At 31.9% G+C, this 16,679-nt stretch overlaps 2 protein-coding genes across 2 annotated transcripts in view; one reads left to right on the top strand and one right to left on the bottom strand.

The window, feature by feature from the left end:
• The window catches only part of LOC129223741 (calcium-independent protein kinase C-like), a 60,486-nt gene extending 45,487 nt beyond the window's left edge, over positions 1-14,999 (bottom strand). The window contains exons 1-5 of the mRNA XM_054858099.1: positions 14,476-14,999; positions 7,278-7,332; positions 3,231-3,390; positions 2,181-2,212; positions 1,998-2,080 (exon numbers count right to left, since the gene is read on the bottom strand). Of these exons, the coding sequence (XP_054714074.1) occupies positions 1,998-2,080; positions 2,181-2,212; positions 3,231-3,390; positions 7,278-7,332; positions 14,476-14,838 (693 nt within the window). The 5' untranslated portion in view covers positions 14,839-14,999. The remainder of the gene's footprint in view (positions 1-1,997; positions 2,081-2,180; positions 2,213-3,230; positions 3,391-7,277; positions 7,333-14,475) is intronic.
• A 388-nt stretch (positions 15,000-15,387) lies between these two features.
• LOC129224012 (RNA-binding protein Rsf1-like) overlaps positions 15,388-16,679 on the top strand; it is a 32,455-nt gene continuing 31,163 nt past the window's right edge. The window contains exon 1 of the mRNA XM_054858406.1: positions 15,388-15,481. The gene's annotated coding sequence lies outside the window, so the exon portion shown is untranslated. The remainder of the gene's footprint in view (positions 15,482-16,679) is intronic.

Raw genomic sequence — 16,679 nt, 5'->3', positions numbered from 1 at the left:
AATTGTACATAGCTGTATGCAATTACTCCAGACAAATAAAACTTTAATTTTATTATTTATGGTCTGGTACGTTACAATACTAAACTAATTTTTTTCAAAACCCAACCAAAAATTTTGGGGGTGCGGCGCACCCCCTGGCACCCCCGTAAATCCGCCTATGGCCTTAGTTATGAAAAATTACTTCCATGTCCAACATTTTGTTGAATGTTGTAACAAGACTTCAGATGGGTGATGGTAAGGAAGGGGGGGGGGGGGGAGCTTCAGAATGTCTATTCTAAAAAAAAGCAACGGATCTACATAAAACTAAAATTGAAAGCAAGATTAGTTCAATTTTCAACTTATGCACTTTTTAAAATTTGGAGAAATTACAATATTAAACCCATCTACATAGACAAAAATGTTCAATGGCAACAATGTATGAATTCATGGGGTTCAAGTAGGCATACACAACTTTTTGAGTGAAGGGCCACTCACATAATAGACAAGATATTAAAGGGTTCCATTGGTAAGAACCTAACTGATGTTAACTACTGAATGAAAAAGTTATACAAGAGTTCCAAGTATTATAGGGGCGTTGGCGTTCCATAGTATTCAGGGTTTTGTTCTAACATTTCACAGCCAAATTTTGAAATATTTGCTTTTTTTTTCCATCTGAGAATACAAATAAGAATTTATAATAATTGAAAACTTTGTTGTTTGTATTTTCAAAGAAAAAAATAGCCACATTTCATTATTTGGCTGTTAAATGTCCAATACATAAAATAGAAAAATCGTATGTCCTTTTCATTAATCAACTTAACACTTCTATTAATAACTGAAGTAATAAATATTAAATCAAATGATGAAATAAAAATAAACAGAGCAACAAAAATTTAGGAACAAAATTAACAGCTAGAAAAGTTCACAGAAATTCAGTAAAATTATAATGATCAATTAGATGGTTGATCGTAAATCTTGGTCATTAGTTTCATTACAATGGATTCGTTGTTGTTCGGTGCTGTTAATTTACCCCTAAACTAACAACTTATTTATGTTAATTAAGGATCAAGAGTTTTACTCCAATCCTGATCATACACCTGCTTTCATTATTTTAAATGTTGATACATTATGCATTTAAGGTTCAGTCAATTTCTAGAAGCTACAATTCTCTGAAAATTTACTTGCAGAAATGAAACTTTTTTGATTTAGCTATGAAATGTTAAAGATGTGTCACTACATATCATTTATATGCCATGGAGCAACAGCTATGTAAACTAACTTTGTGTGAGCTTAGTGGAAAGAAAAATAAATCAACAACTGCTATGTTTGTTACATTTTTGAGATGTGCTACTTATAGTCCCATGTGAGCAAAGCATGTTAAAATTTTCATATAAAAATTATCTTTTTGATTATTTCATATTTTTTAAATTGAATTAGTGGACTCACATAAAAATTGGATACAATTCTTCAATTTTCATTCAAAAAAAGCAAATATTCAGTTCACTTGCCCATTTTTGCAGTTGTGAACTCTCTCTTTTGTATTGGTGAATAAATTCGCTTGTCAGCCTCGAAAGGGCTGTTTGTGAATTTTTGTTTCTTTTCATCTTCATTGTTTGCACTTTTAATTTTGCTCCAAATATTTAAATTCAGTCTTTAAAACGTTTATAAACATTATGCAACACATCCATTTAAAATACATAAAAAGTTTTTTGTAATACAAGACAAGATAAGAGGTTTACCTTTAGAGATCTAATATAAAATAATACAGTGGCCGCCGCTTATATGAATCATGTTTGTTCAAAACATTTTTGATTCCATATAGTGACTGATCTAATAAAGTGGCTAGTTTAATAAAGCTGGATTGTGTTCTGTTTGACGATTTGATTCATTACACCGGTTGATTCAATTAACTGGCGTCCATTGTCTTTAAGAATTTGACAAAGAGTTTTAAGTAGGAATCTGAATTAAGCTTAAGTATTAAGGTATTCTTTTTTAAAAAGCCAATCACAGCTACTTACTTCATCAGCAGTAGCATCACGTGAGCCAGGACACTTTGTAACAACAAATTCATGGCAGCGTTTGTGTACAACACATGTGCATACTATTCAGAAAAATAAAAATATACATAAATAAGTATATATAGAATTTGATCAATTCATATTAATGTAAAATACTAAAAATAAAATATTTATAGTTCTTACCTTGACATTGATACCCTTGTTTCCCAAGTCCCCTAAAAATATTAATTTAGTGAGATAAATAGCATAATGCAGGGGTCAAAGTGACCAACTGACAAAATATAGGACAATTATTGAAAAAAAAAAAGGACACATTTTGAAAAAATATAGAATTTATAGGAAGCCAAAAAAATATATATAATGATTAAAGTTTGCACACACAACACAAAAAAAGTTACTTTTTAGGGCCACTGAAGAAAAAATATAAAAACATAAGTTTTTATACATGCCTTATTGATTCTTTATTGACACAATACAAAAATTTAAATTTTCTCACACACACACACACAAAAAATAAATAAATAAATAAATAAAAATAAATGAATAAAAATGATGATAATATTATGTTAAAGAACTCTATTTCAATTTAAATTGAAAATGATATGGCAACAAATTATATAGAACTGAGCTTGATTTCTGAGCAGCTTTTAAATTTTTTATTACCAGCATCTATTAATACTTGCGAACCCTCAATGTTAGTCACATATTTTCATTTGAGCCCTAATGATTTGGTATTTCCCTCATCTATCATTGCCTGAGCTGAATTAAATTTCCTTAAATCCTTCCAGTTTATTTCAAGAAGATTTTTTTGTTACATCATTCAATTTAGGTTCTACATTTTTTTCTGTTCTTTTTCTTTCAATTTCTTTTTCTTTCTGTTCCTTATATTTCAAGTGTGCTGCTTTGTACAACAGGATTATTTTTTTATTTACATTAAATGTGAACAAGTAAAATAATATAACACTTTATAGTTTAAATGAAATTAATTCATGATGTCATTAATCAGGACATTTTTTTAACCTATCAGAAAATATTTTTTAAATAATTAAAAAAATAAATCATCAGTTATTTAATGTTATAGCAAAATAAACTTAACAAAAGGTGAAATAGTGTAACAATTAAAACAAAGCAATATTACCATAAACAAGGATAAAACAATAACAAAAGTTACTGAAATACTTATGACACAAAAGAGTTATGCATTTAGTATTATGCATTAAACATTATAATCACCATATAAATTCTCTACAATGTGAACAAAAAGTAGGTTGCCTAAGGATGGTAGCCATAAACTTATGGCCATTGACTTGATGAACACGCCGTCGCATAGCTCCTCTACGCCTATTAAGACCTTGCCTTTCTTTAAAAACTTTAGGCTTTTCAGATGCATTTTCTAGAAAACAAAAGATTAAACAAACATAACATTTCCGCTACAAATATACACATAATACACTTTTGTTCTTTAGAGAAGTTGAAATTTTTTTTTTACAAAAGTTCTAAAAGTTTTACTAAGTTCTAAATTAAATAGATTTTCAGTCATCTTAACTAATGGTTGTACCTCTATTTTCATGCTTTTTTGCAGGAGCTCAAACACTATGTTTAATGTTTTGCGCTCCTTCAATCCCATGCTTTAATATGGTGTAGTCTGACCACTGATTAGACAGAACGGCGAACATCTGGTTTACAGGTGGAAATAGATGCATCTATTAGTTTTCAGGGTTGTCAGCTTTTAAAGATATGTGTGTTAGCCTCTAAATTAACCATCTGACTGTCCTGGACTATGAGTAAGATGCGTAAAATTATTCCCCCCTTTTTTTCCTGAGCAACTTGCCATGTAAGGCACCTTATATCAATTCCTACCAATGGCCCTGCGCCTCCGACCATTTGATAACAAACATTTAGAATCAGAAAATTTTGTACAAAATGCTTTTGAAATATGCTCTCTATGGCGTGATAAGACGTTTAAATCCATCAGAGAATAAAGCAGGGTCAATTTGAAATTAACAGAGCACACACATCAAATTTTTATTTTCCCCCTGATTCAGATAGACTCATCTTAACTGCTCATTACAAATTCCACATAATCCGTTGGCAAACTATAACTAAGGCTGGACATATATATATATATATATATATATATATATATATATATATATATATATATATATATATATATATATATATATATATATATATATATATATATTTAAATAAGGGTAAGAAACAGGTAAATAAGCTTTAACCTTTCACCTTAAATAAATTTTAAAACGAAAGATCTATACATATATTTTTTCATACATATATATCTATATATATTTTTTAAATCTCAAGATTATTTTGATAAACTTAGTTTGCTCTAAAAAGTATGAAATTAAATAAGTACATGACTTCTTGGTTATAACACTAAAAACTTGCAGTTGATCTGTAAATTCTACAGCAGTCACTAAAATTTAAGTTGAATCTTTCAGCAAAAAAAATAGACGGTATAAAAATTTTGTACAAATAGCTTTTATTACACTGGCTATGTTTTTTTTCTTTCAATTTTGCATCTGCTTCTGAATTTATTTAAATATAAACATATCAAGATTAAAAGCAATTTTCGAGTGTTGCCCCCCCCCCCAATCAAGAAATCATTACTTACTTTAATTCATACTTTTTAGTATGAATCAAGCATACAGAAATAGCCTTTAGAAACAAAACACATATCTTTTTTATTTCACTATTTGAGGTGAAACTAAAAAAATTTAAAACATATTTACCTGTTACCTATTTTTATTGAAAAAAAAAAAGTTGACTTTTGATTTAATGTATGTATAGTGCACATAAAGAGAATAGCTTATAATTACCAGAAATCTGCTCTCAGTATTGTACGCTTGAATTTAAAAGTAATTTTGAACAAGTGAAAAGAAAAAAACGATTTTAACAGATGATTTGATTTGAATTAAAAGAAAGCTTTGAAAATCTACATTATTTAAAAAGTTTAAAATTCCCCAGAAACCACAAACATATGCTTGTGTAAGATCAGCCTCAAAACTAATTTATTAAATTTATTAACAAAAATAACTTTATAATTGCTATTATTCTTCATTGTTTCTTTGCAACTGCTATCGATCAACTTTCAATGTTTCTCAGAAATGTACTTGAAATACAATTGCTAAAAGTCTCATTAGAAGAAAAGTACTATGTAATTTAACCCAAGGAAGAGATTCATGTCTTAAAACAATTAAGAACCTATTTTAATTTAAAAAGATATCAGTTCTCAATTGAGACAGTGGGAAGCAAAGGGGCATAAGTGCTAAAATTAAAAATTTGGAGATAACTAGTACAAAAGTTAGGAGAAATTCTCATCTGTTTCAAAGCATGAGCAGCCCTGTCATGTGCTGCAGTACAGCATGATTTAGAAAATTTTTCAATGAAAGCCTACCGAGGGTTTGGTAGGCTTTTCATTGCTTCCAAAAACTTATAAGAGTCGACTCACATTCCTTTGCTTCTCACTGTCTCAAAAAACCTTCAGAAAATGATTTTCAAAGGTTAATAGGAAAATTATTGAAAATGGGGAAGAAATAGTTGGACAAGGTAGAAAAAGAGACCCAAGAAGCACAGAGACAACCAAAGAACAAACGCTGAAGACAGATTACTTTAGAATTGAGGGTTAGGAAGGCTATGAGTGCCGAAGTTAGTTAGCTAGTCCAATTACTTTCTACACTATAGCTATGTTGTCCCTGGCGTTTTGTGCCAGCTAGCTGGCAATTAGGGATGCACTGCTTCACTTTGCCAACTTTACCATAATTTGGTGTGAAGTCTGTCTTCCAGAGTACACACATGTCATAAGAACCCATTGGTACGGTACGCAACTATTCACGGCACAACACATTCACACAAAGGAAGGACAAAGACAGGAAAGAGAAAGTACATCCATGCCTGAGTCGGGATCTGAACCCAGAACCTCCACATCCGCAGTCAGAATTCTCCGACCACTAGACAAGGCAATTGGCTGCCGAAATTAGCTATCCAGTTCAATTGCTTTGTACATAGTCCCTGCATGACATCAAAATGTAACGAAATGTCGCTCAATTTATTATTACAATTTATTTAGGTATATCTTATGCAGAAATTTCCTCCAAACTAGTTCAATTGTTCAGGTGTATTCTGTATCACACACACATATATATATATATACACACACACATAATATACATAAACATTTAAAATTTTTAATCTTTTATTTTAGGGTTTATGTTTAAAAAAGATAATAGTCACCTTTTAATACTACCTAAAAATTTTTTGCAAAATGTGCAATTACTAGGGGATTTACCCTGCCTTCGGATAAATACCCAAAAAAATAGTTACCTTCCCACCCTACAGGGGAGCAAATGCAAATGAGCAAGGCAACAGAAAAGAAAATTTTGCTTTTTTTTTTGTTTATTAATGTGAAAACTGTTTCTATATTTTCCATGATATCACTTAAATATCAATAAAATAAATAACACCATAGTTTCTTAATAACTTCTCAGTTTATTCTTCCAAACATCCCTCATGCTTCCTTTTTTTTTCATTTTGGATATGACTAGCCTAGATTGTGATTTTGAAATCCTGAAGTTCATAATGAATTGCTTATACTTCTCCAATTATGACATTGAGAAGAAAGGTTCTTTGGTTCACGATATGTTTCTTTCACGATTTCATCAAGTCTTCCAATAAAAAATATTATTAACTGTGTAATACATATGTATATATCAGTTTTTACCAATTATTTCATACTTAGATTTAAAAAAAAAAATTCTCATTCGCTTTTTTGCATTTTTTATTAAATACCCAGTTTTTGGGTATTTACCCAGGCCTTGGGTAAAATCCCAAAAAATATTTACCTACCCGCTGGGTATTTACCCGATCCACATCACTACTCAGAAGAAAATGAACGCAGTGCCAAACTTGCTCTTCAATAGATGTCAGAAAAGCGTTTGATTTTGATGTCATACAATGAAATTTAGAGCAAAGAGGAATTAAGGTTAAAAGTTTCAAAAACTTTTAAACAATGTTGAATCATTAGTTCCAAATTCTGTTAATTAAACAACAAAATTTTAAAACCATTGTGTGAGTAAAAAAAGTAATTCATGCTCATATAAAGTATTAACTAAAAATATAAATGCTCTTTATTTAATGCACATGGTCATAGAATGAATGTGATTTCAATATGCAGCAGACACTATTAAAATAAACTTTGAACCAAAGTAAAAATGACATATGATTATTTTTGTGGTAGAGAAATAACCATTTTACCTTGTGGAATAAGTTCAATTACAACATGAATTTTTCCTCCAGGCTCCAAATCAATCTGAAATCATAAAGTATTCTTTAATAAACATAAACAATATACAATTCTTTTTAAATTCATAGTTTGGAATTAAAAAATGATGAACAAGTTGCAATCAAATGAATAATTTAAAATTATTTTCAAACAAAGCAGACACACCTCTGCATAACAGTTGAATCGCAATATTGTTCTAACTAGGCAATATGAAGTTCCACAACAATAAACTTTTGTTAGTCAATAGAGACGCAACCAGATTTTTGATATTTTAAACTAATTCTATAGAATATTGTGTTCAAAACTGCTCATTTCATTTGATTATGAAACCTTCCAGGTAAACTAAATTAGCTTATAAAGCAGTTATTGCAGCTAATTGTTTCTTATTTCAAATGCGAGATTTGAAAACAATGAATTTGTACCTAAATTCTGGATTTGTCATGCGCAACCGCATGAACGCACTATCAAAATCGTTCATCATAAAAAAAAAATAATTTTTAGAAGTGAATCATTCAAAAAAACTAAGAACCTCTGATTGAATGAATACTGCCAGATAACCAGCTTAAAAAAAACTTCCAAGTATGAGAAGTGTATTAACTTGTCCAAGCTTCTCCAGATAGATGCATACTCTCTAACCATTTAACCACAAAAGTAGAAGAACAAAAGTTTAGACTACAATGAGTTTCAAGGTTAATTTTCAGATTTCTCATTCGGTCTATTTTCAAGAAATCAGCGGGCTCTTTGTGAACAAACTAGAGAGAAATTTGTTCAACATTAAACAAAGGGAAAATAGGTACAGTAAACTCTTGGGTCTTTGTGGCAGAAGCTTAGCCGAAAGTTGTGGGTTTGATTACCACTCAGGGGCTCAGGGTCTGATTTCCTCTCTTTGTGTCGTAAATCTTTCTTGTGTTTGTCTTGCATGTAAATAAACTTTGAAAAACTTGCTATTCTATAACTACCAGGATATAAGTCATCCTGGCAAGGCTAAACATACATTTCCAAAATCTTCAAAGAAACAAACAGTAAGCTGTTGAATGTTTGTAACGGTCAATCTGCTATGCAGATTAACCTCAAGCTTAAAATCTCTTTTTTTTTTCAATTCCCATCCTTTGGATGGAACTTATTTCTGCAATGTCAGATGAGTTTCTGATCTTTTTCATTCAAAACTAATTCCATTTGAGCATTAAAAATCTTTTGCAGAATCTGGAAACCAAAATGAAGGAATTTTTTTCATGATTTAGCAACATTTGTTGCAGGTGGAGAAAACATTGATGACGGCAATATTGAACAAAAACAATTAAGTGAGCTGATAGTGACACAAATGATTCAGGCTTTTAGAATGTGATGAACTAATAATGGTAAATGAAGCGCTAGGTATGAATTTAAAGAAATCATTGAAGAAGATAAGAAACCAAGAAGAGTCAAAATTCAATATAGAGTTTATGTTAAAGGCCTTATTGAAATTTTAGAGGAAAAAGAAGGGGACACATCACTTTGTGATACATAGTGACCAGAAAAAAAAAAACTTTCCAAATAAAGAGGAAGTGTTTCAATGCAAAAAAGAAGAAAATTCTGGCTTAGAAAAGAAGTTAATCTGTACATTTGAAAGCAGCAATTTTAGGAAGAAAATAGGGTGAATCTCCCCCTCCGAGAATTGCCACCCGGTGCAAGTAAAGCCCTCGAACGGAGAAGAAGTAGCGACATCGTTTTCCCCTATTGTCTGGTGCCGCTTCCGATTCTTATTGGATGTGACCGATCACGTGGGCAATCGTTTGACATCTTGGGGCCAAAATCGGAGTGCTTACCGGTCTTTTAACATTGCGTTCTCGCTATTCTTGCTCATATTTATTTATCGGTATATTTATTTCTTCGTTCAATTTAGCATCTACTTACTGTGCCGTTAAGTGAGTGAATAGGGCAGAATCGGGCACCAAATTATATCCTTTACCTAGAGGGAAACGAAATAAAGAAAAACGTAAAATCTGGGTGCATTGAATCGGCAGTAATGACTTCACTTCTTTTATCCCTCCCCCCCCCCCCAGTGTGCATCTCTGTATAACTCAATGTTTTTTGGTATATATTTTAAATATTTGTTTGTATTAAAACTCACGTTTTCTTTTTTTTTTCCAACGCATCGTAGTTAAAAATATTGCATTCCTTGAGTTTTTACTTTTTCACAGTGAGTTCTTGTTCATTTCTTCTTCTAGGATTATTTTCACTGGATATTTTTTTGCCATTTTTGGTGTTTCATAAAGTATTTATTGTAACTATTCCGTGTAAACACGCATTTATTAAATGGCCAGTTCCTTATTTATTTATTTACTTTTCTTCAACAATATCGATTTATTTGGCCAAAATTTAAAGTTCAAATTATTTCAGCGCAGTTAATATTTAAAACTTTATCGTCAATGCTTCTATTTATCTCAGAACTGTAATCTGAATACTTGTTTAGTGAATTCAGGAAAAATGCCAGTGAAACGAAAGCAACATTTTGAAACAAGCAACTATTACTTTTATGTTTAACAGAATTGAAAGCATGCATTAATGTGCAATACAAAATCAATAACACGAGTAATTGATTCATCTCTTTATATGTATTTTAAAACTTTTGTTTAAAATCTTAAGCTAATTTATTACTTTTATTCTATGAGTTAATATGACAAATGTCTCCCTTTATTCATTGACATTTAAAAAAGAAAACAATTATTCACGGACATTATATTGTTGAGAGAGTTGATGTTGTATAAAAATATTTATACTAATCCAATATCTTATATTTTAACAATTTTGCAATATAAAACTTGAAACACTCACCGTATTTTGCTGTGTTATTTTTAATGAACATGCTTCTTTGACAACATTTATTTTATTTTATTAAAAGGCAGAAAATCTTACTTTGCATTTCATTGCGTTACTCATTCAAAATTTTATTTAAATCTACTTTGTATAGTGAAACGATAATGCTGAAAACGATAGTTTATATTTTAAGTAAATGATTAAATATAATTATAAGTTTTCAAAGAAGAATTCAATCCTTGAAATAAATAGCGAAAGTTTGTTTTAATCCATCAGTTTTATGGATGAAAAGAAAGCCGCTTTATTTTTAAATACTACATTGTTTTCGATTCGAAATTTCATTTCAGTTTAATAATAAAAACTAATATTCTATACAAACTAGAACTGCAAGTATCATATTTATACATTGGTTATGTTACTTTAAAATTCAAAGAATCAGTAGTTTAAACCCTTGTAACATACAGCTTAATTTTGTGTTTGTACGATAAAAAAAATCTACTTTTTGGTTAATAAAGTATATCTGTTGCGATTAATCAATGGATGATTAATTATTTATGCTATTCTGATAATCAATACAATCATAATATCTATTCTTTCAACATAAATATCCTACTTCCATGCTTTCGGGGACGAGAGTAAAAAAATATTTCGCAAAAAGGTCGAGAATTATTGTAAAACATCAACATCTTTGCACATTAAAATGCCTTAATATCAAAATTAGTTTCCTTACCAAGTAAAAATTTAAAAAAAGTTAATGTACATTCAAATTTTTGTTATCTCGAAGAATCTAGGAATATTTATTAACAAGGAGTTACTAAGAAACCACTATTTCATCATAGCAGACATAGGAAGACAGCCGGTGCTTGGCCCCAACATGGCCGACAACTCCCCGTGTCGCTACTTAGGAGAAGGATCCAGGGCTTTAGGTGCAAGGGCTCTAGATTGCTTCTCCTACACTCTGTTCAAGGAAGACATAGACTGAAAGTAGTAAACTAAAAAGTCTCCATAAGGTTTAGCGCTATATGCCACTTTTCGGGATCAAGCAATAGAATTCACATTTGCCATCTGCTTTTAATCAATTTCTTTTTGTTCAAGTCAAGCATATGATTGAGGTCGCCAAATGACGCAATTCTTTGTTTACATTTAGCCTACCTTTCCTGTGAATGAAGTTTAGATCCAGTACAGCTTCGTGAAAAAAATACGTAATATAAAGGTGCACCAAAATAAATTAATAAAAGTTGCATTCATTTACTTGTAATTTTTTTTTGAAAATGAGGAGTAAATGAGTTTCCTTGCCTGCTTGTTCAGACCTCATACCTGCTTACATTAAATAATGCGTCGTGTTATAATAAACCATTGGTGTAGGCCAGGAAGAAAAGCACTGCTTGTGTCAAAATATAAGACTCTTGTGTAGTGTCAGGGCCGGATTTGGAAGGGTTGAAGCCCCCTGGGCAACGAAGGAGTGGAAGCCCCTAATCAGGGTACAAAAAGATCATCATATTTTCGAAAATATCCGATACTTTGATATACAGTAAAATCCCTCTAAAATGCGGACACTAACGGGACAATTTTTTTTGTGCCCGATAGAGAGGTGTCCGCAGAACAGGGGTTTAATAATGTTATTTGCATTGGAACTGGGGAATTAAAAATTATCCGCATAAGAGGAGGGGTGTCCGTTAGGAGGGGTTTTACTGTATATCCAAATATTTTGATATATATGTATATATCCCATATTTTCGACCCCGTGAAAGTTAGGATATTTTGTAAAAATTTTATTGTGGGGGCTCCTTTGTTGTGGAGGCCCCGGGGCAGTAGCCTCGCCTGCCCTCCCCTAAATCCGGCCCTGTGTAGTGTACAGATAAAAAAGGTAGAGGGATGTTCACCCCTCCGACTCTTGATTGATCATCTTCTCTAAAGTTTTAGTTACAGCGGCAGGAATCGATCCAGATTTTTATTTTTAAGTTTGCAGTTTGTGAAAAAAAGAAATTTTTGAAAACTTTTATCTTTTAGAGGAAAAAAAAAACTATTTTTCTGGGTATTTTATACATCTTTTGTGAAAAAGATCCTGTAATGTTGTATGCAATCACAAAATTAATCTGAAATCCCTTTGGCCTCAAGGACTTCAGTGGGAAGGTCTAGGAAGCTGGAGGCTTTTTTACTGATGTGTGCATTCAGATGAAATGATTGAGCTTAAAAGTGATGAGAGAAACTATTTTTACAAATGAAACTTTGTGAAAAGGTCTTAGTAGTATGTGAAGTTTTGGTGAAGTGGCAGCTTTTACAATATAGAATCTTATACAAATGTGACGACCAGCAACAGGCTCTTGGCCCAGTTAGGCTGGTCCGAGTCAATTTATTAGTCCCCAATGAAGGTCAATGGTCCTCTTAAAGCTATCCACCCCCTTGCTCACAGTGGCGGATCCAGCCGATTGTTTTGGGAGGGGCCATCCGAAATTTTTGAACAAACTCTGAACTCCCCATCATATTAAAATGAAGTTTTAGAAACTCAATTTTTGGAGTATCGAGACATTGGGTGAGGGGTGAATTTAGGAATCCCCCTCAAAAATGTTTCAAAATTTAAATTTCCGAGTATTTTTTGAAAATTAGGAAACTAAAAACGCATTTTGTCAATTTTTGATGATGTACAGAGAAAGGTCAGGTTTCGGGCGCTGGCCTCAAAATTCCTTTTTGAAAATAAAGCTTAGATACCAAAATATTTTGTCATTATACATTGAGAAGTTAGAAAAGGAAGGGTGCTCTTCTAGCTCTTCAGCTGTCCAGCCTAAAAATGTACCTTTAGGTAATGTTTGCTTACATTAAAGGAAGTGTGAAGGTGCTTAGAATCCTTCCTTCCTGGAAATATTTTGCCTTTGAGGCTCTAAAAATTCGATTTTTAACTATATTTATACATATTTTAGAAAGGGATGGAAGATTCGTGAGCTCCTTCAAAAACCTCCTTTTAAAGCTATAATCACGATATAAACTAGGGAGGGAGGGGGTCCTATCAAAAATCGTTTGTAATTGAAGTCCCAAAAAATTTCATTTAAGTTGCTTTTAAGCAAGTCAAGTGATAAGGGCTGGATAAGCTAGTTTCCGTTGACATTTTTTCCAAATAAAAGACTTAAAATGCAATTTTTTGCTACATATCAAGGCATTTGTGAAAGGGCATAGGAAAAGGGGGTTCTCTCCCGAGTTTCAAAATTAAAGCCATAAAAACGAAAATTTAGGCTCTCTCTGGTCTTGTGAACAATAGGTATACTCTGAGAGCAGCAGTATTTAGAGATCGTCCAAGTGTATGTAGTTGGAATCAAGAAATGATGTAAAAGATAGAGAAACATTTTGGAAAAAAAAAGTTTTGTTTTGAGGATAGGGATATAATTTATCTCCAAATTAAGGCCTATCCTTCTTTTTCAGTAAAACAGATGTGTTAAATTTTGTTATCTTCTCAAAATATTTTTTTCTTTCTTTTCCTTAAAAAAATACTACAATCACAAGGCTTTGGGAGGGGCCATGGCCCCCCTCTAGATCCGCCCCTGCTTGCTCATTACCACCTCTTCCGGTAAGCTGTTCCGAATGCCCACAACCCAAAAAGAAGTAATTTTTCTGATTTCCAGGTTAGCCTGAGGTTTGAATAACTTAAAACAATGCCTCCTTGTCTCGCTTTGTGTGAGAAAATTTAACCCGTTAACATCTTTCATCTTGATAAATTTAAACAAATGAATCATGTCCCCTCTGGCTCTCCTTTGCTCCAAGCTATACATATTAAGCATATTAAGTCTGTTATCATAGTCCAAATCTGAAAGTCCTCTTACTAGTCTAGTAACCCTTCTTTGAACCCTTTCCAATACAGAAATATCTTTCCTAAGGTAAGGAGACCAAAACTGCACAGCCCCTTCTTGCGAAGGGGGAAGCAAAGCCAACCAAATTTGCATCTAACTCAGCCCTTGAACGGGTTAGTATTATGTAGCACAAAAGAATTATGTAGGTACTAAATGTGTTAAGTAGCTAGTAGCACTTGTCAACAATTTTAATCAGTTCCTTTAAAAGAAGATGAAACCCTAGAAGACCAGTAGAAAATTCAAAAAGTTCTAAGACTTCATTAATATTAATTATCAGTTTTACCTTCATAATAGTGTACACGGATGTTTACGCATATGCATCATTTATTTCGCATCACCAGCAGTTTAAGGAAATGAATATAAAAAGCATAAAGGAACTCTTAAACGTACAAGAACAGACACAGCACAAATTTTATAATAAAAACCATGAAACTGGGTGACTAAGCTGGTATATACTGCTTTAGTTTTTCGCAGACAGAAACCACCACTTTTTAATCTTACATGTGAAGGGAAAGTTATAAGATTTCAAACATACCCAAACGTCAGATTCACGTTTTCCAGATTCTTTCGCTGAATTCAAAAGCTCATCGAAAGAAATGTTACAATTAGCTACAAAATCATCAGGTGGAATTGCAGCATCATGGAAAACTGTTAAACCCAAATTTTGTACATTATGAACCTCAGTGCTAAAAAATTCATTCCACACCGGTTTAAATGTTTTTTGTTTCGTGGATGATCGATCTACGTGTATTTCATCTACATCCACAGCAACATAAGGATCAATTAGCATAGGCTGTTGTTTTCCTACAACATTTGCATGTCTTGTAGCAAATTCAGTTGGTCGTAAATCCTCTGCTTCACAGATCTTCAACTTTAATGTTCCCGTGAAATGCGGCATTTCTGCCTACCGCATGCAAATGATTAGGTATAATTTAACTTAAATGAGTTAAATTCATACTGTGTTTACCAACAGCACAACATATGAAACAACACATGTTTATTTTTGTTAAACCTTATTGCATTGCTACATAAACATGGCTCAATTCCGCTTCATTATGATCGTCATATATCCCACAGTTCTCCTTGACCTGAGAGTAAGATATCTGCGCAAGCGTAAGCATATTGCTTATGAACTCCATAAAGAAAAGAAGAAATAAGTGACAAAGAAAAAAAATTCAATTGCAAGAAGTTTAATGAAATCGGAAAATGAAGATGACTTCTGTTTTGTTCTGAAGAAGCAAAGAACGAACACTCGTATTTTAAAATGTAAAGTTTATTCATTTTGTGAGAAAACATGGATATTTATGTGTCGGTGGCATAAATTTATGTAAATCTGTAATGACTTTTTCATGCAAAAGTGACTCTAAAACAAAAATGTATAAACTTTAATAAAATTTAATGCCCTAGATGTCATTGCTATTTTTTTTTATGTCCATGGGGTGGCGCTCTTTCCTCGTCGTATCTCTCTTGCGCCATTTTCGTCAAACGGAAGATCGGAAGTAAAGAATTGTGCGGAGATCTGTAGTAAAAGTATAACAAATGTAAGTGGTTTAAATGCTCTTATTTATTGCTTTTCTGCTTAAATATTAGAAGACGATTCTAATGATATCTATAGCAGTTATTAATACTCTTTTACGTTTAAATTGTTCATCTGTCTTTCGACCGGTACCATTTAGAGCTTAGCTACAAACCAGTGAAATTCTTATTGCGCAGTAAAAACAATGTTGCGTTGACTTCTTAAAGATGCCGTTATTGTTGCTAAACAGATTTGATTGCATTTGAAGAATATAATCGTGTTAATTCAGGCACAAATTGGGTATTGTAAAACGGCCCCTTTACAAAATTCTATAATACATAAGCGGCCACTTCTCAAAATATCATGTCTTGAAATTAGGGCTTGCACAAAATGTTTGTAAAAGCAGTTCTTTTGTCACTTTTAGGTTCGATCAATTAATTCGCCTGAAATCGAAACGTCCGTTAAAAAAAAAAAAACTCCAGCCTCCAAATCATTCACAGAGGAATCTTTTAAGGCCTAAAGAATTTCAGATTCGATTTTTGATAGCTAAACATGCTCTGTCAACAGTATGACCGGATTATTTTCACAAAATTAATTAAAAGAAAAATGATTAAAAAAAAAAGCTTTTATCACAAAAATTAAAAAGTTCATTAAAAAATCTTTTTTTCCCCATAAAATCTAAAAATAAAACCTGGATTGATCCTTGATAATTGATCCCAAGTTGAATTGCGTACACTGTACTACTGCAGTTGTAGATCCCATGTACTCTAGTTGAGCTTTAGCAATGTAGGGCACATTTTTGTGCCATTAAATTGATAATTGCTTCTGATTCTGTCACAGATCTACTGTTTGACCACCGATTAAATGGAAAGGCAAACTTCCACTTAAAAGGTAGAAATGGATTCGTCTATTAGTTTTCAGGTATGCCAGCTTCTCCAGATGTATGTTAGTTTCTAAAGTAGGCAGAGTCACAGTCAAATGAGCAGATCACGTTCATCAAATTTTTACTGTCCCTCATTCAGATAGATTCATCAGAACTGGATATTACCAAGGATAATTTTCCAGATAATTCGTGGTCAAACTGTACTTTTAGTCGTTTGTCCAATTTTTTAAAAAAAATTCTTTTCACAAAAAAGAAAAAGAGTAAATAAAATAACAGCATTAAATTTAATAAAAATAATATTGCAAACACATAAAAATTTTGTGACTAATTTTTGTAGTTT

Source organism: Uloborus diversus, chromosome 6 (assembly GCF_026930045.1).
Source record: "Uloborus diversus isolate 005 chromosome 6, Udiv.v.3.1, whole genome shotgun sequence".
Classification (NCBI taxonomy): domain Eukaryota; kingdom Metazoa; phylum Arthropoda; class Arachnida; order Araneae; family Uloboridae; genus Uloborus; species Uloborus diversus.
This window is presented reverse-complemented; position numbering and strand designations above follow the sequence as displayed.